This window comes from Carassius gibelio, chromosome A7, assembly GCF_023724105.1.
Source record: "Carassius gibelio isolate Cgi1373 ecotype wild population from Czech Republic chromosome A7, carGib1.2-hapl.c, whole genome shotgun sequence".
Classification (NCBI taxonomy): domain Eukaryota; kingdom Metazoa; phylum Chordata; class Actinopteri; order Cypriniformes; family Cyprinidae; genus Carassius; species Carassius gibelio.
Window position 1 is genome coordinate 25,902,894 of NC_068377.1, and position 23,102 is coordinate 25,925,995.

Consider the following 23,102-nt stretch of genomic DNA (forward strand, 5'->3'; position numbering starts at 1 on the left):
GTTCTTTTTAAGTCACAAACACGTCACAAAGTGCTTTTGTTCAACAGAATCATTCAAATTGATTAAATGAATTGGACTTCACTACTGTGTGTGTGTGTGTGTGTGTGTACATGCAATTATGTTGCAAGATGTGGTGCATTTATAAACCACCTCATTCAGCATGTCTGGGTCTGTAGTTACTTTATTAATACCATCATGCTTTGAGGACAAGGGGGGCTTTTACATACGAGCCAATCCTCACTGTCCCTCTTAGTCTTTTCCATAATATATAGATTTTTTTAACAATTAAGAAAACACAAGCTTAAAACATCTGTGTTTACCTGTGAATAGGTGGTGGTTGTTCTTTCTCAGTTTGAGTGCACGCTCATGGAGTTTCCTGGCGCTCTTCCTGGACTCAGGACACAGTCTGGTCCTCATGGTCTTCACGCCCTGCTTACTGTCAGGATTCAGGAACACCACGATGGGATACCACTGAGCATAGTTCAGCCGATCCACTGCGTTAGGAGTAATGTCCAACACTGCATGCTTGTCCTGCACAACACGTACAAAAGACATCTCTTCTTGATTTCATGGACTGTCAAGTTTACGGCTATTTAACATGTTGTACCATACTCCACCAGCAGGAGGCAGTAGTGCTATTCAGAGCGAGTGTGTTCATGCATTGCATAATGTAAACAACTTTGCATGTGTGAGTGTGATCTCACCCGGTCGATTATCTGTTTGATAGTGTGAAGGCGTATGATCCCCGAGCTGCGCTGTTCAGTGCCGGCATCTTTGGGTTCACTCTCTACACAAAAGAAAACACAATATACTCCACATATACTTTCTGTGCTCCCTATCATGCAGTACCTCAGTATCTACACCCCTCAAAAGCAAACAGTGAGGAGGCAATTCAACATGAAAGGATGTGCACATGCGCCCGCATACACAATATGAGCAACTGCAGACTGTTCACATGTTCCATACGTGTAACATCAATGTGGTGCGATGCATTCTGATTACAGATATCCAAACATATATCAAGTGGAGGGTAAAGGAGCATCCGTACACCACAGTGACTAAGAGGGAGTCTGGAATATCTGAAGAACATTTAACATTTAAGAGTGCAACCAGAATGTCATTACAGGGTAAAGCTAGTGTGTTTTGACCTTTTGGAGCCATGTTTGGCATTATTGGGATAGTTCACCCAAGAATTAATATTCTGTCATTCGTTTTTCCTCATGTGGTTCCAATCCAAGCAGAAAAGAAGATATTCCATAAAACGAAAGCCAATGGGGTCCAGTGGTGAGTAAATGATGACACAATTTTTATTTTTGGGTGAACTATCCCTTTAAAACAACAAGCCTGCATCTGTATCCTTTACTATATCATGACTGTAAAATAGCAGCAACTACGGGAAATCTTTTCAGCAAAAAAGAAACACGACAAAAAGCCCAAAGAATCACAAAATAACACAGGAAGCACGTGTTTGGGATGGGGCAAATCAATGAGCAATGTGCCTTCATCTCCTCTCAAGCATGTCTGAAGGGTTGGTGGGGGTTGGAGCTGTCGATAGCATGAACACATCCTGGATTTTGTTTCATCATTAACATTTCAAGCGGTGTCAATTTGGTGTTAACTGAAATAAGGGTTGCCATAATAATGCACAGCCTCTAGTTAACTATGGTTACTGATGGAGTGAGCTGATGTGACTACTGTATGCAACATACTTTCCCTTCCATCTGGCTGCTGTGTCTCTGAAAAGCAAATACAGTCATACAGGAACAATGTTATGTAAATAAAGCCAGTGGCCACTCATGGAATCAGTTTACAAACTCAATTTTTAAAAGCACTTTTTGAAATTGGAGAGCAGGACAGCTGTGACTGCTCAAGTATGCTGCACAGGTAGGTGGATTAGAAAACTGAAGCACTGTGTCTTTGCTAACAAATAGACACTTACTTGCGAGCTCAAACAGGTCAGGCACCTCTCTCGCCAGTTTGTCTCGTGCCACGTCTGCTATTGGCCCGAAGATCACAACAGGTCTCAGGAACCCAGCTGCAATGAGAAAAAGACAGATCTGTTTTAGTTTAAACCAAAGAATTGGATCTATTCTCAGATAACTGAACGACTGATATTAGTATTCTGTTAAAATCTTTAAATAAACTAAAAATAAAACTAATTTCAATTAAAAAATTTTTTATTTAAAATAATTGACTTTAGTCATCAGAAATGAATATTCGTTTTAAAATTAGTTAAAAAGATTTAATTTTAAATGGGGGAAATTAAATGTACAATATCCGACGATGTGCGACCAATATTGAAAGGGGGAAAAAATAATGATAATGAAATCCTCTAATATCAGCTGTTAACAGATATATTGTGTATCCTTATCTAAGATATATACCTTCTCTAAGCACCACCCTCTCATAGGCAGGGAACTTGGTCTGAACAGGCTGAGCTGACAGATCTTCTCGGCTCTTCCGCAGGTTCCTCTTTGAACTGCGCAGACCTCTGAACCTCCAGAAGTCCGCTCGGTCGCCTCCTGCAGTTTTGGGGAGTGTGTACTGTACGCTTGATAACTGCTCCGCCCTGATGAGAAGAAACAAGATCAGCTTCAGTTTAAGGATATTGAATTTTGATTCTCTCCAAGATCTATGGAATTGTACACAGATAGTCACGCAATTCACAAGATTAATAAAAACATTCATTTATTGTAATTTGCTAATCGGTAAACTCTGTATACTGTTTACTGAGTGCTTACCTGTTCTTGTTGGGAATGATGCCTCTTTCCACTTCCTGGTGGTTCTTCCCAATGCGGATGGCCAACCAGGAGCCCAGTTTGCCATTGTAGAGGGTGTCCACCACTCTGAACACCTCTCCCTTATTAAAGCTCAGCCCATAAGGAGACTCTTTCTCATACTCAAAGTGTGTTCTGATGTAGAAAGAGTCACCCACATCAGACTCCACTATCCGCCGATACACTAGAGGACAGGACATAAACTAGATGCTCAACAGGAAGTGATGAGGAACAGCTTTATAACAACAACACTAAACATCTTTATTAGAATTACTGAATGTTACTTAACTAAACACCCAGACATGTTATATAAGAAAGGGATAACACAGTGAGGTGGTAATTATTATAAATTAAGCCAGATAAGGTGATTGTGCCCCCAACGTGAAGCAGGAGGGTCTTATATCACTCTTAATAACTGGTGGACTGCACATTATCCTACTTGATACAAAAGTATTTACAAAATAAACAAAGAAAAGGACATAAAATGTTGAATCAAATTATGCAAGAAGAAAAAGGCTACAGAATGATATGGGAGACATGATACTAGTGCAGCAACGGGGTAAACCGATGCTCAGTCATTTTAGCAGAGATATTTGATTGCAGAAGCCACTGACTAAAGGAAGCTGCAACTGACCAATAAGAATTAAATATTCTAGACCAGTGGTTCTTGAACAGAGGGGCACTAATGGGCCTCAGCAAACTTCCAGGAGGCCTAATAAGGCTTTAGTAGTACCAGAGATACATATCAGATTAGACAGGAGGGCTTTCAAATATTGTCTTGTATAAGGGGGTTGGGGACCTCAGAGTCAAAAAGAACCATGTTATAAGTGAACACCGCCAAACATATGTGATACATGAAAGGCATATGCATCTGCTCACCATCTTTCTTCCTCTGAGCCAGGATGGTGACCTCTTCACCTCTGGGCAGATCGAGCAGGAACAGCACTGCTTCCTCACGAATGATGTTTGCAAAGTCAACATTGTTAACCTATGAACAGGAGGGAGTGCAAGAAAAAAAACCACAGTCTTATGATCTCTGCGGTGTTGCACCCTAACAATACACTGTTTATTGACAGTGGATAGAGAAATAACAAGAAGCAGAGAAAATCCACTTTTTCTCTTTCTACTTTATCTTAAAGTCACAATCTCAGGAAAAAAAAACAATATAAAAGAGTCAAGGAGAACAAGCAGTCACCTCTGACTAAATGGAAAGGGAAAAACAATGAGCTGGGAGTCTTGCTGTGGGGCAGGGCCTGGAATCTAAGGAGTGTGTGTTTGTGCAGCAGGGAGGGGAACTTTCATACACGAGTGTGTACGCACACTATGACGACCTGCTCTGTGACTAGTGTGGGAGTGACACAAAACTATCCATGTTTCATTAAAATGTGTTCAGTGGTAAACAAGCCTAAATGAGCCCGACTTGGAGTCTCTGTATTACACACAGCAACTGATTATAGCATAAGACCACTTGAGGCTTGAGTAAAACAATGAGCGCCATTGTGCGGCCAAGAGCTAAACAAAGGAAAGCTGCAAACAGTGGAGAGACAGGCACTGAGTCAGAGCTGGAGTATGTCATGATTATTTTTGCCCAAAGCCACAGGGGTCACATAGTGTCTTCATATTTTTCTGAGAAAAAGTGGGATGTTACAGTGTTACAGCACAGAGATTAGTCAACAGCAGATGTTCAATAGCAAAACAATCAAACACATGAATTCTTAAGATTTCTTTGATACAGTGAAGCATGCCACTGTATCTGCGACACATGTGATGTTTTCACACAGTGAATGTCAATGGTTATAATGTGTAGATTTAAAGGCAACAAATAAAACAGAAAAAAAAATCACAGTTTGGCTCCAAACAGTCTGACATCTGTAACAATGCTTCATTTGATTATATATTTCAAAATGTAATGAATATATACATAATATGAATATATACATAATTGATTGATTTACTTTTATTAAATTGTATCATTTTTAACAAAATTATACAGATTTCACCTGTAACTAGGCAAACAATAGGTAGATGGGATATTTATCATTAAATTGATGCTAGATCCATATTGCAAGACCTCACTTTTAAGCCTTAAAAATTGTTACTTGTGTCTAGTAGTAAATGTCCTGATGTCCCAGACGGTCCTCACCCTGAGTATCTGGTCTCCCTCCTCCAGGCCTTCCTTAGCAGCAGGACTGTCTTCCAGCACGCCAGCCACAAAGATTCCCACATCATTTCCTCCCGCCAGCCTCAATCCTACGCTTTCTCCTTTCTTAAACTTCACCAGCTTCATACTAGGCCTGGTAACAAAGAAAAAAAACTGGCTCAGTTTTTTATTATCTGTCCTCGTGCATCTGCACAATAATACAGAATGTTTACTTTGCTAATAAATTCAAAGTCACAAGTAAAGGCACTTGGAAGCATGAAGCCGATACAGATTATAGAACGACACTGACCGGAGGATGCTGTCATCATGGGTGACACTGGGCACAGGGGCGTCAGAAGGGCTGACTGGCAGATCAACATCAGGTTGCCCAGGTTGTGCATACACAGGTTTCGGCTCTAAACATACATTGCTGTTAAGACTCTGACCATGATGTACATCATATTAATAAACACATATTTATTTTAACAGGTGATTAATCAGAACACAAAGAATCAAAGCAAAGCTAGGTCAGATTAAGGCATTCCAGAACAGATTGCAGTAAACAGCAGCACAGTACAGAGAGAACACTAGAGGAGAGGAGAGGTCTGATTTTGAGGAGTGTAAAGTTGAGAGCAGGAGTAGGAGCAATGAGCATTTTCTCCAAGGAGGCTAAGGAGATTGTGCACGTAAAAAAAAAAAAAAAAAAAAAAAATTAAGAAAATTCAAAACTAAACATTGAGCTTGAACGCTATTTGATATACACACACAAATGTATGCAAGCCACAGTTTTTATGCCTCACTGTAAAATATAGTGGAAAAGTCACAATAAAAAGGGGTCATGAACTGAAAATATAAGACTTTTGACATAAGAAAGTTCATTGTACTATAAAAACATCCTGTAAGTTTCAGAACTCAAAACTTTCTTGTTAGTCTTAAAACAGCTTATATTGAAGCCAATTTCCCAAAACGTCAGGTTGTGGGTTGTGTTCCACTCTGCCTCCGCAGAAGATGATCAACGCCTGCTTCTACAGCACTGCCTGTTTAGCACTGATTACTCACTGATTCACTCCAGTACTAGTTAAATAATGAGAGAGGCAAATGCAGAAACCAAATGATAAAAAGATGCTCTGAGGACAACAAGATGCTGTGCAGTGCCAAGTTGTGGAAAAACTCAGTCTTTGCATTGCCTTCGTTCTGATCCCAACATCAGGAAAAAGTGGATGAACTTTATTTTTAATGAAGTTCCGGACTGCGGCAATAAGCCCTACATTTTACCCTGGATTAGTTTACTAACAAAGCACAGTTCAGCACACGATTGAATCTAAAAGACAACGCTGTGCCGAATATATTGGATCTGAAAGTATATTTACTTTGAGTCTACAATCCCCACACCTTTTTAAGAGTGTTCTGATGAGGCGAGTCAAAACAGGACAGAAAATAGCCTATTTCTTTTAAATTATTATTATTATTATTATTTTAAGTAAAAATCTTGATAACATTTTAAGTGGATCTCAGAGAACAGTACAAATTATATATAAAAAAAAAAAAACGAGAGCTGTCAATTGGCTTACTTCTGTCAAAGCAATAATATCTGACTTTTGCGTTTGTAAAAAAAAAAAGGTGATTTTGCCTCATCATTTAAAAAGTTTGCCAAATGCCACTGGACTCTGGAGATAAGCCAGTAGGAGAGCAGAAGGAACGACAGAAGAGCTGAAAGTCTGGAAGTGAAAGTCCCAACCTGGTAGTGGAGGGATCTGTTTGTCCCCGGCCTGTTCTGTGGGCTGAACCAGACGTGCATCCTCCGCGATCTTAACTGGAGTGGATACAGAAGTTGGTTTGGAGATGCGCTCCTCCTCACGACTCCTGTGGCTAGAGACACACACAGCTCACAGTTACCAACCGAGCCTGGTTTTATCTCTGCTTATAAGCAGTTGACAAATAACATGGACATTAACTTTATTTTACGAAAATCAAGACTTTAGGTTACACTGTATAAGGCGGAATATATTTTGAGTGTGTATCAAATGACCAATGGTTAAATTAAATTACCCTGATACATGCATAAACAACTAAAAAATATGCTGAACAATATGCAGATACTTTTGGATAAAAAGACTTCATAGGCAGACACCATAATGCAAGCAAAAATTCCTGTTGGGCAAGTTACTATAGACCTCAAAAAATGTTGATGGCTTTCATAAACTATAGATAAGATTTTGGTCAGTAGTTTCTGAGAACATGTCAGACATTTTATTTGTTCAACTTGATTATGAGAGCATCCTGAAGGAAGAGCAAGCGACAAATGCTAAATGGAAACAAAACAGAAGGCTCATGAACAGAACAATGCTTGAAAACAGCAGAGATGAAGATTGCTCATTAGACGGCACCAGATGCCAGTGCTTTAGGTCAGACTGTATCATTTTTCTCCTGCTAAAAATGAGGACAGATACTAGGAGCTTCTTTTAAAACTGTAAACATGGACACTCTCAGATATTTAAAATGCTCTGAGGGATCACAACTACTCGCTGTTGCACATTCTGATTTCTGGATGTGCACAGACACAGAAAAATGGAGAAACATATGATGGGTCCAGGATCAGGACTGCACCCTAGAACTATGGGTGAATTTGAGAGTCACATGATTGGTAATAGTATGACTCAGACAGAAAACAGACCACTCCTTAAATACATTTTTCTTTGATGAACACAATTAGCATTGTTGTGCCAGCTGAATCAGTAAAAACAAACCGATATCTGACAAGAAATTAAATGTTATTTTCAACAAAAACAAAATGAGACGGATAAAAAAAAAAGAAGAAAAAAAAAAGAAAAAAAAAAGTGTACTTTAACAAATCTCTTATGCCTTGGACATTCACTAAAATACACTGGCACACACACATACAGAGGGCTACATAAATCCCAAGCTCTCCTTTGCTCTGTTGGTTTTCTCTGTACTAACACATCCATCACACACAGGCTAAATCCTCTGCTTACATTATCCTGCGTTTGTTTCTAATGTGACCTGTTACAATCTCACTGAAAATGTTTCTACGTACATTTGTGCATTGAACCCCTAGAAAAATCATCACTTTTTACAGTGTGTATATACATTTTATATATTATTGTGTATAATTTTTTTTCCCCTAAATGATTAGTATTGTGACTAATTTCTTGTGATTGCACAGGAAGAAAAGCAAATAAATTGATATTTATATTACAAGTACAAAATACGGCACTTGGAAGCTGCTCTCTTTCTTTTACTTCTGAATTACTGCTGGCTAAGTTACTTTGCAAATGTCTAATATAGAACAGGCTATAAACCTGAAAGACCTATTACATCACTAGATCTGAGTCAGCAAGAAATACAGACAGCCCAAGCAGTTTTACAACTGGATTTTACACGTCTGATTACTTCTTATTTTCTCTATGCCTATGTAAAGCAGACTGAATGACCACTGTGTATGAAATGTTCTGTATATAAACTTGCCTACCCTACCCTAATACAGAGAAAACAGAGAATCAACACACTTAAGTGCTCTTGAGAAACTTTGTGTAGAGGAGAGATTAAAAAGCTGACAGCTCAGACTGAGGGGAGAGAGACTGTATCTCTGTGTCTTGTACATTGAAAAAAAAAACAATTGGTGATACAAAGTTCAGAGGGAATTGTGTTGTCTAACCTTTGTTCCAAGGTTAATGAACACACATGCAGGAAAATTAATTCATGTCCATTTCTGCATAACAGCCTTGACACCCACTGGCGGTTTTCTCTCTCTCTCTCACACACACACACACACAGAGAGAGAGAGAGAGAGAGAGCGAGAGATTGAGAGAGAGAGAGAGTAGCCTCTGTGCTACCAGCTCAACGTGACAATGAATGCTAATTTCAGTACAAGCACATTGTAATGCACCACATCAAATGCATTTAAAGTGCATTTTACAAACTAAGCCATCCATATAGAACACAGGACCCACACATTAATAGAACTATGACAAAATTGCACAAAAAAACATTCACAAACAACAAATCAACCTAATATCCATGCACTCAGACTCCATCTACAAAAACGATCCACTGTGTACAGAGCACTGCACTTACAGCGGGAGCATTCTGGTGAGAAGCGAGCCCATCAGCCTGTGTAAAGACAGAGCAGTTATTCAACAGTGAGTGAGTGAAGCATGGCTCTGAGATATTAACCTGGCTCACTGACAAACAGGTTCATCATCCCCCAAAATACATCAAAGAGTAGCAGTCCAGGTCCAGTAAATTACTTTTAAGACCATCAATTTTTTTGTGGTGCTGAAGGAGGACCCTAGAGCATTCTCATGTTGCCCAGTACTGTTCATCACCCAGACTTTAAAGTGTGACCAGAGCCAGTTTATACTTGCATAATGTCACTGTATTAAATCAGTTTACATTAATAACCATTTATGTTTGCATGTATGTACACTATGTTCTACAAGGCTGCATTTTTTTGATCAATTATATATTTTATATACACTCACCTAAAGGATTATTAGGAACACCATACTAATACGTAGAATTAAGGCAGTTCTTTCGCCTTCAGAACTGCCTTAATTCTACGTGGCATTGATTCAACAAGGTACTGAAAGCATTCTTTAGAAATGTTGGCCCATATTGATAGGATAGCATCTTGCAGTTGATGGAGATTTGTGGGATTCACATCCAGGGCACGAAGCTCCCGTTCCACCACATCCCAAAGATGCTCTGTTGGGTTGAGATCTGGTGACTGTGGGGGCCATTTTAGTTCAGTGAACTCATTGTCATGTTCAAGAAACCAATTTGAAATGATTCAAGCTTTGTGACATGGTGCATTATCCTGCTGGAAATGGTGGTCATAAAGGGATGGACAGGGTCAGAAACAATGCTCAGGTGGGCCGTGGCATTTAAACAATTGCCCAATTGGCACTAAGGGGCCTAAGGTGTGCCAAGAAAACATCCCCCACACCATAACACCACCAGCAGCAGCCTGCAGAGTGGTAACAAGGCATGATGGATCCATGCTCTCATTCTGTTTATGCCAAATTCTGACTCTACCATCTGAATGTCTCAAAAGAAATCGAGACTAATTAGACCAGGCAACATTCTTCAACTGTCCAATTTTGGTGAGCTTGTGTAGTCAGTAGTTTCTTTTTCCTGGATACCGTAGTTGTAATGAGTGGTTATTTCAGTCAAAGTGGCTCTTCTATCAGCTTGAATCAGTCAGCCCATTCTCCTCTGACCTCTAGCATCAACAAGGCATTTTCGCCCAAAGGACTGCCACATACTGGGTTTTTTTCCCTTTTCACATCATTCTTTGTAAACCCTAGAAATGGTTGTGCGTGAAAATCCCATGAGCTGAGCAGATTGTGAAATACTCAGACTGGCCCGTCTGGCACCAACAACCATGCCACGCTCAAAATTGCTTAACCCTTAGGGGACTAAGCCCTTTTTGGTCCGTTTTCTCTATTTTTACATTTCGGCTTATAAACCATATGTAATGAGGATGGACCACCATGTATTTGGTATCAATGGATTCAGAAGACCCTAAGCTACCATAAGCATGCATGCAATATGTCTATTAAGGAAGTATGAGTGATAAATTGTACAATAAACTAGAGAATTTCAAAGACGAAAATGAGATTTTTGTCATTTATTACTGAAAATCCTACCTCACACAACAATAGTTAAAAGTTTTTGACCCAAAAATATATTTTTCATACTCTTTGCTTGACAGAAATGGGTTAATGTTCAATCAAATGTGTAAAGATCAATTAAATAATTAACTTTATTTACAAACAGTCCTAGGCGTTTTTTTTATTTTTGGGACTAAGCCCTTTTTGCTCTGTTTTCTCTATTTTTATATTTGGGCTTATAAATCATATGTAAAGGAGATGAAACACCCTGTGTTTGGTATCTATGGATTCAGAAGACCCTAAGCTACCATAAGCATGCATGCAATATGTTTATATAAAGGAAGTATGAGTGAAACATTTTACAATAAACTAGAGAATTTCAAAAACGAAAATTAGATTTTTGTCATTTATTACTGAAAAACACACAATATAGAACAGTTTTTGAACAAAGAAAATATATTTTTTCAAACTCTTCGCTTGACAGAAATGTGTTATTGTTTAATCAAATGTGTAAAGAACAATTAAATAATTAACTTTTTTAAAAAACAGCCCTAGGCATGCCAGTGAGCAAAGCAAGGCCTCTCCAGGCCTTTCCAGTAATTGTTCCAGAGCTTGTTCTGCCGTAAATTTTTTACTGCTTGCCATTTTGATAAAACAATTCTGTAATAATGCTGTATCTCTCACGAATTTATCTCTTTGTGCTCGCCAACACTCCGATCACTTTCTGCTTTCTCCACGTGATGCTGATTCTCCGATCGCTCGAATTTAGCTCTTTGTGCTCGCTAATACTCCGATCGCGTTCTGCTTTCTCCACCCTGATGCTGATTCTCTGAACGCTTATTGATTACATGTCTTTTACTTTAGTCCAGCCAGCTTTTACAAGGCTACAGCAGAGCTACAGAGTCCTCTGAATCGCTAGAAGACATAACCTTCCTCTGATTGGGTTAGAAAAAGACTCCTCCCAGCGGCAATTTTTCCATTGGCTGTTGCGTGTTGAATCTGCCTAGCACAATCGTTTTCATTGGCCTGTTTACGCAGTGGTATTGCGCAATAAGGGAAGTGTTTACAAACTGGACACCGCTGTTTTCAGCGGAATCTGAGGAAGACGGCAAAAAAACCCGCATCTCTCTAGCATTAATAGTTTTTGAGATAACTACACATTTGTAAAAGTATGCCATTTTGGGCGGTACCGCCTAATCCGTCCCCAGAGGGTTAAATCACCTTTCTTTCCCAGTCTGACATTCAGTTTGGAGTTCAGGAGATTGTTTTGACCAGGAGCACACCCCTAAATGCATTGTAGCAACTGCCAGGTGATTAGATAATTGCATTAATGAGAAATTGAACAGGTGTTCCTAATAATCCTTTATTATATTTATTATATATATATATCTCACTGTACTTCATAATGTTTCCATATATCATAATATGTTATGTGAGACAAGCTTCAAATGTCTAAACCTTTGAGGGTTTTTACTATTCTGTAGCATCACACAACTGATATCCAAACACACTGATTCTTGTACTTCTCTGTCTCTTATACAAACACACACACAAACAACACTGAGATAAGTCATCAGACCACTTGCGGTCAAACAGTGCTAGTGCACATCTACTATGTTAGTTAAGACAGCTACATGAGCTCAGCTCTACTGTAGTGTCAAACTGAGTTATGATCAGGCAGCTCACTGCGCTATGACCAACACTTACACTCTCCTCTGACTGCAAGCAAAACAGAACGAAACAAAAATATTTCAAACAAATACAAATCAGTGAGAGTAAGTGTAAAATTTGTTAAATCTAATGTATATCTGTAAGTATCCATGTAAATCTTTCTTCTTCACTGATTATTGTGATTCATATGATTATTTATGACATTTAAAGCAGGCTCAGGGTGAAGGGGAGGAAAACTTGAAATCTCTCAGGACCAGCAATCATTCACAGCGCTTTTGTCATTAAAGAGATAGTTCACCCAAAAATGAAAATTTGATGTTTATCTGCTTATGCGATGTTTACTCTCTTGAGCATGTCCTCCTGAGCGCCTCCTCCTGAGTGCATTCTCAAGCTAGGTGTCTTCTTCTTCTTGCTTTATGGCTGATAGCAGACTTATAAATGCATTACTGCCACCTATCTCTCAAGTGGACCATTGACATTGACACTCCTGATTGAGATTGTAGAGTGTCAATGCTGCTGAGAACATGCAGAACGGGACGCACTCAGGAGAGTTCTAACAGTTCCGACATTGCGTGAATCACAGGTAAAAAAAAACTATATAAATACTGTTCAGTTTCTTGCCCAGACTGATCGTTTTGTGCCTCACACATCAATGTATCGTCACGAGCCGCACAGTTTAATTTTTTTTGTATGTTTTAGCTGTGATTCCCATTCACTTCCATTATAAGACTGACAGACTGCAACAGTTTGTGTTAAAAATCTTTGTTTGTGTTCTACTGAAAAAATAAAGACACCTACATCTTGAATGCCCTGAGGGTAAGCAGATAAACTATCCCTTTAAGCAGACATTACTGCTCTAGCTGACATCTAAAGCTGCTAGAAGCCGAGATAGGACTTGCACACATATACCAGAGGATCCTATAGTATATATTCATCTCTCTAAATTAATGAGACGATCCAAAGTCTGGTGTTAACCAGGGAAATGGAAAAGTTAATGGTCCTTTAAGAAACTTCAAGGGGTTTTGTTTGGTTAATGTAATGTCTCTTACCTGCCGTTGCTCATCTGTTGTGGAGAGTGGCTGGAGATATCGGAGGGCTCTGAGCGTTTGTCAGGGGAATGGGATCGACTGCGACGGCTGCGCTCATGGGAATGATCTGATGGTAGTGAATGAATTTCTGAAATGTCTGTTGAAAAAAAATTATGATTTTCAAGTGTCAATTTAATCCATGTTTACTTGCATTTAGAAAAAGACAAAAATCCTCCAAAAAAAGGAAAAAGAAAAAGGAGAGAGAGTTATGTAATGAAAACAATGCAAAATACAAAGTCTGAAATACATGTCTACATATCATTTAAACTCAAGTCTAAATTTCTACAAAACTAATCTGCATTTTTAACTAGGATCATCTCACCATCTCTTTCTGAATTAGCTGAGGGAATGCTATTATCCAAATCTGGAATGTTGAGGAGTGTCGCCCTCTCGTCCCTCTGTACCACCATCTTCAGCTTGCCTTTCGATCGCTCTATAAGCTTCTTCGCATCTATCAAAGACAGGTTCTCAGTCACTGTGCCATTGATCTATATGGAGAGGACAGGGAAAAGAGCAGAACACCATTTTCTGGATGAACTATGGATACAGAAGTCTGCTATTTTGTATAATACAACTTCATCATCAGTGACAAAGGCCATACCAAATGATAGCTGGTATAAAGCACTAATCACTGTTGAGAGAGCCTGCTGTTTAATTATAAACTTATAAGCTTAAATTTGTCCTTCAGATAGCAACAGGCAAATAAATATACCATATACAGTCCCTGATATTTTTGTGATTGTTGCGGGCAAAAACCCTTAAATTTGGGGCATGTTTTCTTAAAAAATGCGATGGAATATGCGGGATATTTTTGCTATCTTATGCGATGGAATGACTTCCTATGAAAATCAAGCATACTAAATCACATAATATTTAAGTTTTATTTCAGACCTTAATTAACACATGGCGCAAACTTTCAAAACATTGAGTCAAACAAGTTCTCTAGCTTTACAAAAGGATTATTCAACTACTTCTGTAAAAATGAATGCAAATAAAATATACACACAAATATACAAATGCTGTTTTACAGGAATTGCAAAGTGCAATCTCTTACTGCAACATAAATTTTTTTTACATAATACTAATATACTTACAACTAACTGTAAGGTTTGGTACTATTCTGTAACAAAAAAGTACAATCTTACAACTGTAGAGGTGCATCAACTTCTGAATGAAACTACAACAGTCCACTGTGAAAATGAAAGCTAACTGCTTAGCCTTTAACACTGGCCTATCATTCGCCATCCTCATCCTCATCCCTCTCTCAAAATAATTTGCCCCCACTGTCATGTAACACACCGGGTAACTGCTTTGCGTGGTCTTTTGCACTTATTTTTGTTGGCAGATGAGAATAATTTGCGTCCTTCACCCTGGTTTCACCACGGGGTTCACAGATGATGTTCACGTCGTGCAATTACGTCACTTCATAAGGTTCCCATTGGGAAATAATGTGATTTACTTGTGTGAAGTAAACGCAACATTTTTCAACTTTCAAAAGATATATGTGACTTTTTTGCAACGAAAATTATGAAAATCATGCTACCTCCGCATATTTTGCTTCCTGAAATTGGCAATTTATGCGGCGAAAGTGCGGCGTATTTGAAAAAATGCGACCCCCGCATAAATATGCGGCCCTTGGCTGATTATGCATTAAATCAGGCGATCGCATAATTGCGTTTTTCTGGAGGGACCGATATATACCACTGTTCAAAATTATGTTTTTAATAATATTAAGACAGATGCTTTTAAAAGAAGTCCCTTTTGACTCTTCACCATGGCTGCATTTATTTTTATAGTTGCATTATATATTGTAAAATACTATTAAAATGTTATGACAACTGATTTTAACCTGATAACTGTCACTCACGTTTTTGAAGATAGACTTGAATGTGCATGATACACACCTAAATTTTTATATTTCATGACTGAAAACATTTTGTAACATGATTTTGATGTGCCATTTACATGGTAATGCAATGTCTGATTTTAAAATGGGTTTTGAAGGATGAATTTTTAGATTTTATGTTTTCAAGTGATATATAACTTCTGATGATTTCTAAAATGTGATAGAGAAAAAGGCAACGAGGAAGTCTTTTTTTTAAACAAAGGTCAAAGCTCCTTTTGTAATGTAGATTCCTGAGGGTGCACTCTTGTCATAAATTCATCTATTACTTTTCCTACATAATTTTTAACAAAAAATATTGGTATAATATATATTTGGGAGTCCATGATTTTCCATTTACAGAGACTTGCAACAAGCCTGCTGGCAGTGTGCTCTATGCCCTGCAGTTTCACTCCAGTGCTCTCTATGATATGCTCTGTTCCACTCAGTAAGCACTAGCCTCATTTAGCTGATGACGGCTCATAAATTTGCAAGGAAAGGTCAAGTAATGTCCCCAATTAAACAACTACCGTATTTTCCAGCTATAATTCACACTTTTTTTCATAGTTTGGCTGGTCCTGCGACTTATAGTCAGGTGCGACTTATTTATCAAAATTAATTTGACATGAACCAAGAGAAAACTGGACTATAAGTCGCATTTATTTAGAATCAAGAACCAAGAGAAAACATTACCGTCTCCAGCTCAGTGCTCCTGTAGTTTACACTGAAAACATAGAGCGCCCTCTCGCGGCTGTAGACAGTAATGTTTTCTCTTGGTTCTTGGCTCTAAATAAATGCGACTTATAGTCCGGTGCGACTTATATATGTTTTTTTCCTTGTCATGACATATTTTTGGACTAATGCGACTTATACTCAGGTGCGACTTATAGTCCGAAAAATACGGTAATAACTTGGTAAGTGTTACAGCTCTTCGTCAGCCAAAACTAGTCAGTCAGTTGATAATTTCTATATTCTTTAAGGTAAAATTACTATCACAGTGGGCAATCCATATATGGAAAGCCAAATGCTGAAAGCATGATAACTTAAGTTGGAACCATGAGTTTAGAGGGAGCCAAAATTGTTTACAACAATGACTTACACAGCCAAATATCTTAGTAGATATAGCAAGACAGAAGAAAATAAAGGGTGCACAAAGAACTGGTGAAGCTCTACTTTCACTCCACTGACTATCCAGTTCTCTTCTTTTCCTGAACCATTGATGACTCATCCCAGACAATGCTTCTCATACCTTCAGAACGACATCTCCCTCTTGTATGTTGCCTTCACGGGCTGCGAGGCTCTCGGAAGAAATGTCCTTTACAAAAATGTGGCTGGCCAGACGCAGGCCATATTCTGGACACAACAGAAAATACACACAAGAGTGAGCAGTAACAGACAAAATCCACTTGAATTAATGAGTGACTGATAAATCTACTGAGTAACTTACTACAGCTTTGTTCTTGATGAAAGCACCCCATGGGTATTTATGCCAATAGACTAATCACAGCTATTAGCTAATGTACAACAGCCTGCGTTACACCTTTTTACACATTCTAATACGTTTGCCAAGCCCTCTGGTGAAGCCATCAATAGTAATTAAGTAATTTTTAACAGCTCCACCCACCTTCATTCTTGCGGGACTTGACGAGTGTGACTTTGGAAGGCCGTGCTGGGATGCTGGAGGCAACTGATCGTCTGTCTGAGCGTGGGGAAATGCTCCTCTCACGAGAATTACTATGGTCCCTTCTTCCAGCGCTGCCGCTGCGCTCGTTTCTTCTGCTCGTGCCTCCACTCGCTCCCCCTGCACGTGCGGGACCCTCATAATCATCCTCCTCAGTGTCGTCCTCTTCTTCTCGCTCTGACATAGTCTCTCTGTCTCCCCCTCGACTTACAGGAATCTGCACCTTCCGCTTCCTGCGGATAGTCTGAACAGGCAATATATTAACATTTTAATAAGATTAACACAAAATATAAAATATAAAAATAGAACATATTTATTACTATCATTAGTGAGGGCAATAGCCAGTCATCAGTAATATACCATAATTACACAGCTCTCTGGAATACTTTATTCTAATTAGTCAACGCATTTTGTGATCAAATGTGGCCATTAATCGCACTCAGAGTCCAAAATGAAAACCTAATTAATTATATATTCAAATATTATTTGAATGTACATGTTATTTTCTTTCTTATTATATTTCTTTACAAGAAATTACTATGCATCTTCATCTGAAGTGTGGATTCTTCAGTTATGTCATTATCAGCTGTGAAAATATGTATATCACTTGCATCAAAGAAACCCTAAAGTACCAATCAAACTATGTACTTAAAAAATCTAGCTCTAAAGGTCATGCATCTTTACAGAGGGCAAAAAAAACGGAACATCTCTAGACACTGACTAGCAGCTCCTCTACCCTCACAAAGACAAATACTCTGCAGTACTTCGGCTTGACTCCCAGCATTCCTCACTGCTTAATATATAGCTCAGTCATGACTGATCACCTGCATGTCCTGCCTCGCTCAAGTTCTTCCAGCCTCCATCACAGCCCACTTACTCACTGTAGCCCAGTTAAGACTTAAGGTTGCACAGGACTGACGCAATGTATGAGGGATGATGCTGTGACGTTAACTCACAATTTTGGCATTCTTTCCACTTTTCCTCAGCTGCTGAACAGCGTAGGCATGCTCCACATTGTCCATGGAGACAGCGTTTACCATCGCCACTCTATCATTCTCTCTGCAGACAAAAAAAATAAAAAATCTTTTTGTGAAGAAGAGAAAAATCTAAATTCATGTTTTTATATAAATAAGAAAAAGAGAGACAGAGAGAGAGAGAAATGATAACAATAAAAGCGGTCCAAACTTTATATATACATATACATAGAACAGAAAAAATTAAAAGCTAGTGTTTATTTATTTTTTATACACAGATATATAAATAAATAGAACATAATGTTTTTATAATTTATATAACCAAAAAGATATATAAATATAAATTAACTTTCTGGTAGTTAAAAAACTGTTTTAAATATTGAATTTCTTAAATATGAAATATCTTACTGTAAAAGTCCCTCCGCTGGTCCCCCTTTGAGCACATCTGAGATCACTATAGAGGTCTCTCCGCTCTGGAAATGAGGGTTGTCACGGCCCCCTGAGATGGCGATTCCAAACCCGAAACCTGGTGCCTGCAATGGGCATGAACGTACACAGTGTTGAGTGAGCTCTTGAAAATCACAGCACATCTCCGAATAATTTTATTACATTGGATAGAATGAGGAAGACCAGTATGTAGGTTACTCTGTGTCTATGTCTGGCAGCTTCTCAATCTCCCAGGTGTCTGGAGCTTTGAGCTCTCGCTTTTGCACTCAAGCAATCAAAAAGAAAGAACGATAAGAGTGAAGAGGAAGAGTTTGACAGACAGACTCCAGACAGATGGCCAGAGGGCAAAGCTCAGTTTAGAGCCTTTCCTGATGTCACTGGGCCATAGCTGTCAACATTGAACATTGAAAATAAGGGACATTTCCCGGAATCCATCCCCAAAATAAGGGATTTTTTTTTTTACACGATTCTTATCCACAAACTTAAAAAAAAGCACTAATCATTAACAGTCTAAAGAGTTTATAACTACACAATATATATTAAAGAATGACAGACCAATTGATATGTTAAAAGTGATTTATTTATGAACAAGGTAATATTAATAATAATTGAATATTAATAGCTAATAATTTCGTGCTGAGAAACGTCGTTTTTCCCGACAACGACAAATTTTGCAGTAGGCATAATTTGGACCTACATGGCTGCTTGTCAAAAAAAAAAAAAAAAAAAAAAAAAAAAAATGGCTGCTTGTCAGGTAGTGGAAGGTGGACTCCCATTTACTCAAATATCGACATAATTTTGGTTGGCGATTAATTCAGTGATTTTGGCATTCGGCGTCCTAATCCATCATCGCACATCACACTCATCTACTCTCTCGAAGTTCACTTCCCGCTACTTTTCCCCTCTTCCTCCCGCCCGCTGGCGCCGCTGTAACTGTCTTCTTCTTCGATGGTGGCCTAAGCTACTGCCACCTGCTGTACTGGAGGTCAAGCAACCCAAGTGCAAGCCACTTCACAGACACAGATAGATGCGTGTTCTGAGTTAACCCATAGTGTAAAATTACGGGATATTTTACGGGAAAATACTAAAAAGGGGAAGACAGCGGGAAAAGACCTAAAATACGTGAGAAACCCGGAAAAAACGGGAGGGTTGACAGCTATGCACTGGGCGTCTTCACACACGCACTCGTCTGTTCTAACTCTCTCTTGCCATCCAAACCATCTGGACTGTGAGTGTCCAGCTCTTCCTCTAAACACAAACAGCTATAAATCATATCAAGAGCCTGAGCAGGTGAGAAGCATATAATAATCACAGGGGGAAGAATACAGCCTTTTGTTTATTTTTCGTGGATAGTAACAGATGCAGCTATGCAATACTGTTAGCCAGCAGCAGAATAACACCGCTAAAGAGATTTCACCTATAATAAAGTCCATAATCTTGTGTCTCAGCTGTCAGTGCATCAAAAAAACTGACTGAACTGAAGTGTTACACTAGTTTCATGTAGCCATAACGGCTTTTATTGGCTAAGGCCTGCCCATGAGAGCGTTTGACTGATATGTCCAACAACCAATCACAGTATTCCAACTCTCACAGAAGGAAGTGCTTAAAGAATACTGTGCCCAACTCACTGACGCATTATATCTCACACTTTCATAGATTCTGGTTTAAATAGGTTAGAGCCTAGAAAATGCAGGAAGGGGAAAAGGAACAGGAAGTGTAGCAGAGCAGGTATTTGTCCACTCAAACACCGCTTCCTGCCATCTGGGGCATTGGCTATTGTGTACCCAATGACCACACATCCTGTAACTAGTCATCCCAAAAGAGTAGAGGGAGAAAAGAAAAAGTAGGGGTGTTATGTCTAATAACTGACAAATGGCCAACATTAACATTAGATACTACTTTGTATTTCTGTACTATTAAAAAACTATATAAAAAAAAAAATAATAGCAAAAAGCAATTAAATAAACAAATTAAAAAGAAAGCACACCAAAACCTAAAATCAATCATTTTAAATCCTACAAGTGAACGTAGGCATCAGAACATTTTAAATGGCAAAGATAGATATTCATTTTTAAGATTTGCATTTAAAACTAGTCCCATTAGATGTGGAATGGTGAAGTAAGAGAATGTAGATGGGAACACTGCAGCACTGAGTGAGAACAGGAAAGAGACAATGTCGAACACTCACCCTGTGAAGAGTCACCGTGTGCTGTTCCCATATTACGGTTTCCTCCATTGTTGTACTCTGAGATAGAAACAGAGAGAAAGCGGTCGGTTAGGACAAAGTCTAAGCACAGACAATGAGTTTGTATCTGCAGGTATTTCTCCTCTTTGTCAGGAGGTGATTTAACTCTGACCTCTATGAGCTGCAGGACTTAAGCATATTTACCAGACCAGCTCTCTACGCGTGAAGTAAATCTATATGTGTGTGTGTGTGTGTGTGTGTGTGTGTGTTGGTCTGAGCGGGGGCTAATCAGTGCTGAAATGCTGACTCTGACCATGAACGCCAAACACAAACATACACACAACTGAAACGATAACACTACAAAGACTGGACAGCTATTATCAGGAGCTGCCATCCTCATTTTAGCACAGCAGCAAGTCTGTAAAAACCCAGTGTAACCCAGGTACAGTTTTTCAGTGGCTTATAAAAGCATGTGATTAATAAAGCCTACTGACACTATTAGCAGAGACAGATCTTTTCTTCCGTATTCTAACAGAGTAAAAAAAAAATACATAGGTTGAATTATCATTTCATGCGACTTTTGCTATATATGGCTGGGTTATCCACCTAATTTTTCCACCTTACAGCTTGTTCTGCTACTTGATACTGCAAATTGGTGTGTCTTACCATATTACTTTAATGTAATACCATAATTATGAACACGCTGGTTTGTAGTGCAAACTGTTTTACTGTTTGCTGCATGACGATATTCTTCTCGTTATTTTCCTACAGCAGCTAACGAACTGGTAGTCTCGCCCATAGGTTTACTTCCGTATTGAAGAATAAGGTGGATAACAAAAATTCCCCATCAAATAGAACAGAGTGATGTGATTAATATAAAGAACACCTGTCCGAAATGCCCCGGGCTCCTTAAACATTCAACTTCTCTTGTCTGACCAATCAGATAACAGCTCTCCCACTCATGCTTGAACATTTGAACACGTCTCTGCCTTCAATGCACACACCATATAAACAAACTGCTACAACATGAACAAGCTGCGCTGGTACAAGTCCAAAGGGAAAGATACAGAGAAAGAGAGAGGGAATGATAAAGACAAGGAGAGAAAGAGCAGAGGATATTTACAGCTCTAACCCTGAGCTGAGGTGAAGGGTTTGTTCTTCTGCTCCTTCACCCCTGCACTGTAGATGCCAGACTGGATAAATTATTACAGTAGGTCTGAGAGCTTCAAAACAGAATCAAGCACTAATGGGGCACACACTGTGTATGTCTAATTACTTTTTTTTTTATATATGTTACTAAAGGAAAACAATTTTATAAGTCAATATAAGACTACGATAAAACGTTTTAATGAGAAAACATTAAACAAATAGGCCTATTCATTAAATATGCTTAATTCTACAACACCAGCAAATTCATGACACGAAACACAATGAATGTTCCCTATATCACCCACCCCTTGTGTGCAGCATATCTGCACTGAAAACACTGTTTAACCCTCTGACCTGTTTACCACGCTGCTTAGCAAGCATCTCATTCATGGTCCTAACCGGCAGAGGGGCAATATTTAGTTCATGCCCCCATTTCTACCCCTCTTCCTCATGGTCAGGCTTTATTGTGAGAGGATCTGACCTATTTGAGCGGCATCCACCACCGTCCTTATATCCTCTACCACACATTCCTTTAATGTGTCTGTGGGGTCCGAGGTGCTGGATTCATCGGACTGTAAGAGCCAACAGCAGGGGCCCCAACCATGAGAAAAATGTCCATGAAGTGAGCCATGTGACAGACAGAGATAGAAATAAATAGAGAGAGAGAGGCCTAGGGGTTCTTGTCCTTGGTGCCGGATGAACAGCGGACTGTTCAGGCTTCAGAATAATGTACCCGTTACTCCTGTGTGAAAGCTGAAGCAAGGTCAAGAGTAGAATGATAAAGGCTGGAATACAAGTCAACAGTAGAAGCCAAAAATCAAGACCAGCCTGATAATCTGAGTTGACAGATTTCACAGAAATGATGTAGTCCTAGTGTAAGATGGGCACAGGGTTGATTTTTAGCTTCAGTCTATTAATCCATCCAGTCAGAGGATATCAAACAAGTTTAAAACATGACATTTTATAGCACATATTGTTGTTATTTGCCATGTGTCTCCTAGCAATGAGGTGGATGTATCTGCAACGGTTTGTTCTGAACAACTTGAAAATCTGGTAGTGTGTGATTCTTTGTTAAGTGTATGAAGCCAATAGCACAAATATTTCTCTGTAACCATTCACATAGCCTGACTAGTGTTTTAAATATATTTCAGAGTTCAACATTCATGTAGTGAATTCCAGCCTAAAGCAATTGAATGATTCGGGTTCCACTTACCCATTCCATTAACAAAAAAAAAACTAATAAAACTAGCATAGTTGTCAAAAGATTTTCAATTAGATATTATTTTCACATTCAGCAATATGGTATGAGATACAAATATTATTTGTGGATGAGAACTCAAAATGACCAAGGCTGCATCAGCCACCTATGGCTTAGTGTAAACCGAACATTTGCATCAGTCTCGAATGGATGACATTTACGCTTCCCCAAGGTTTCTAGTCTTCAATGTTCCATTAATGAAAGGGATAGTGTCAAA

General features: G+C 38.9%; 1 protein-coding gene across 26 annotated transcripts in view; it reads right to left on the bottom strand.

Annotated features, from left to right (window-relative positions):
• Nucleotides 1-23,102, bottom strand: part of LOC128016958 (tight junction protein ZO-1) — a 105,228-nt gene that overhangs the window by 14,636 nt on the left and 67,490 nt on the right. For 13 of the 26 annotated variants that reach the window (XM_052601954.1, XM_052601942.1, XM_052601957.1 and 10 more), the window contains 16 exons: nucleotides 20,482-20,538; nucleotides 18,255-18,379; nucleotides 17,829-17,931; nucleotides 16,816-17,116; nucleotides 16,441-16,544; nucleotides 13,632-13,797; nucleotides 13,271-13,406; nucleotides 6,656-6,786; nucleotides 5,228-5,333; nucleotides 4,921-5,071; nucleotides 3,657-3,765; nucleotides 2,742-2,961; nucleotides 2,385-2,569; nucleotides 1,940-2,035; nucleotides 705-787; nucleotides 321-531 (listed from right to left, as the gene is read on the bottom strand). In XM_052601954.1, the coding sequence (XP_052457914.1) occupies nucleotides 321-531; nucleotides 705-787; nucleotides 1,940-2,035; nucleotides 2,385-2,569; nucleotides 2,742-2,961; nucleotides 3,657-3,765; nucleotides 4,921-5,071; nucleotides 5,228-5,333; nucleotides 6,656-6,786; nucleotides 13,271-13,406; nucleotides 13,632-13,797; nucleotides 16,441-16,544; nucleotides 16,816-17,116; nucleotides 17,829-17,931; nucleotides 18,255-18,379; nucleotides 20,482-20,538 (2,284 nt within the window). Of the gene's footprint in view, nucleotides 1-320; nucleotides 532-704; nucleotides 788-1,709; nucleotides 1,737-1,939; nucleotides 2,036-2,384; nucleotides 2,570-2,741; nucleotides 2,962-3,656; nucleotides 3,766-4,920; nucleotides 5,072-5,227; nucleotides 5,334-6,655; nucleotides 6,787-9,012; nucleotides 9,049-13,270; nucleotides 13,407-13,631; nucleotides 13,798-16,440; nucleotides 16,545-16,815; nucleotides 17,117-17,828; nucleotides 17,932-18,254; nucleotides 18,380-20,481; nucleotides 20,539-23,102 lie in introns of all 26 variants that reach the window. The other 13 variants (XM_052601946.1, XM_052601945.1, XM_052601934.1 and 10 more) reach the window with 3 other exon arrangements.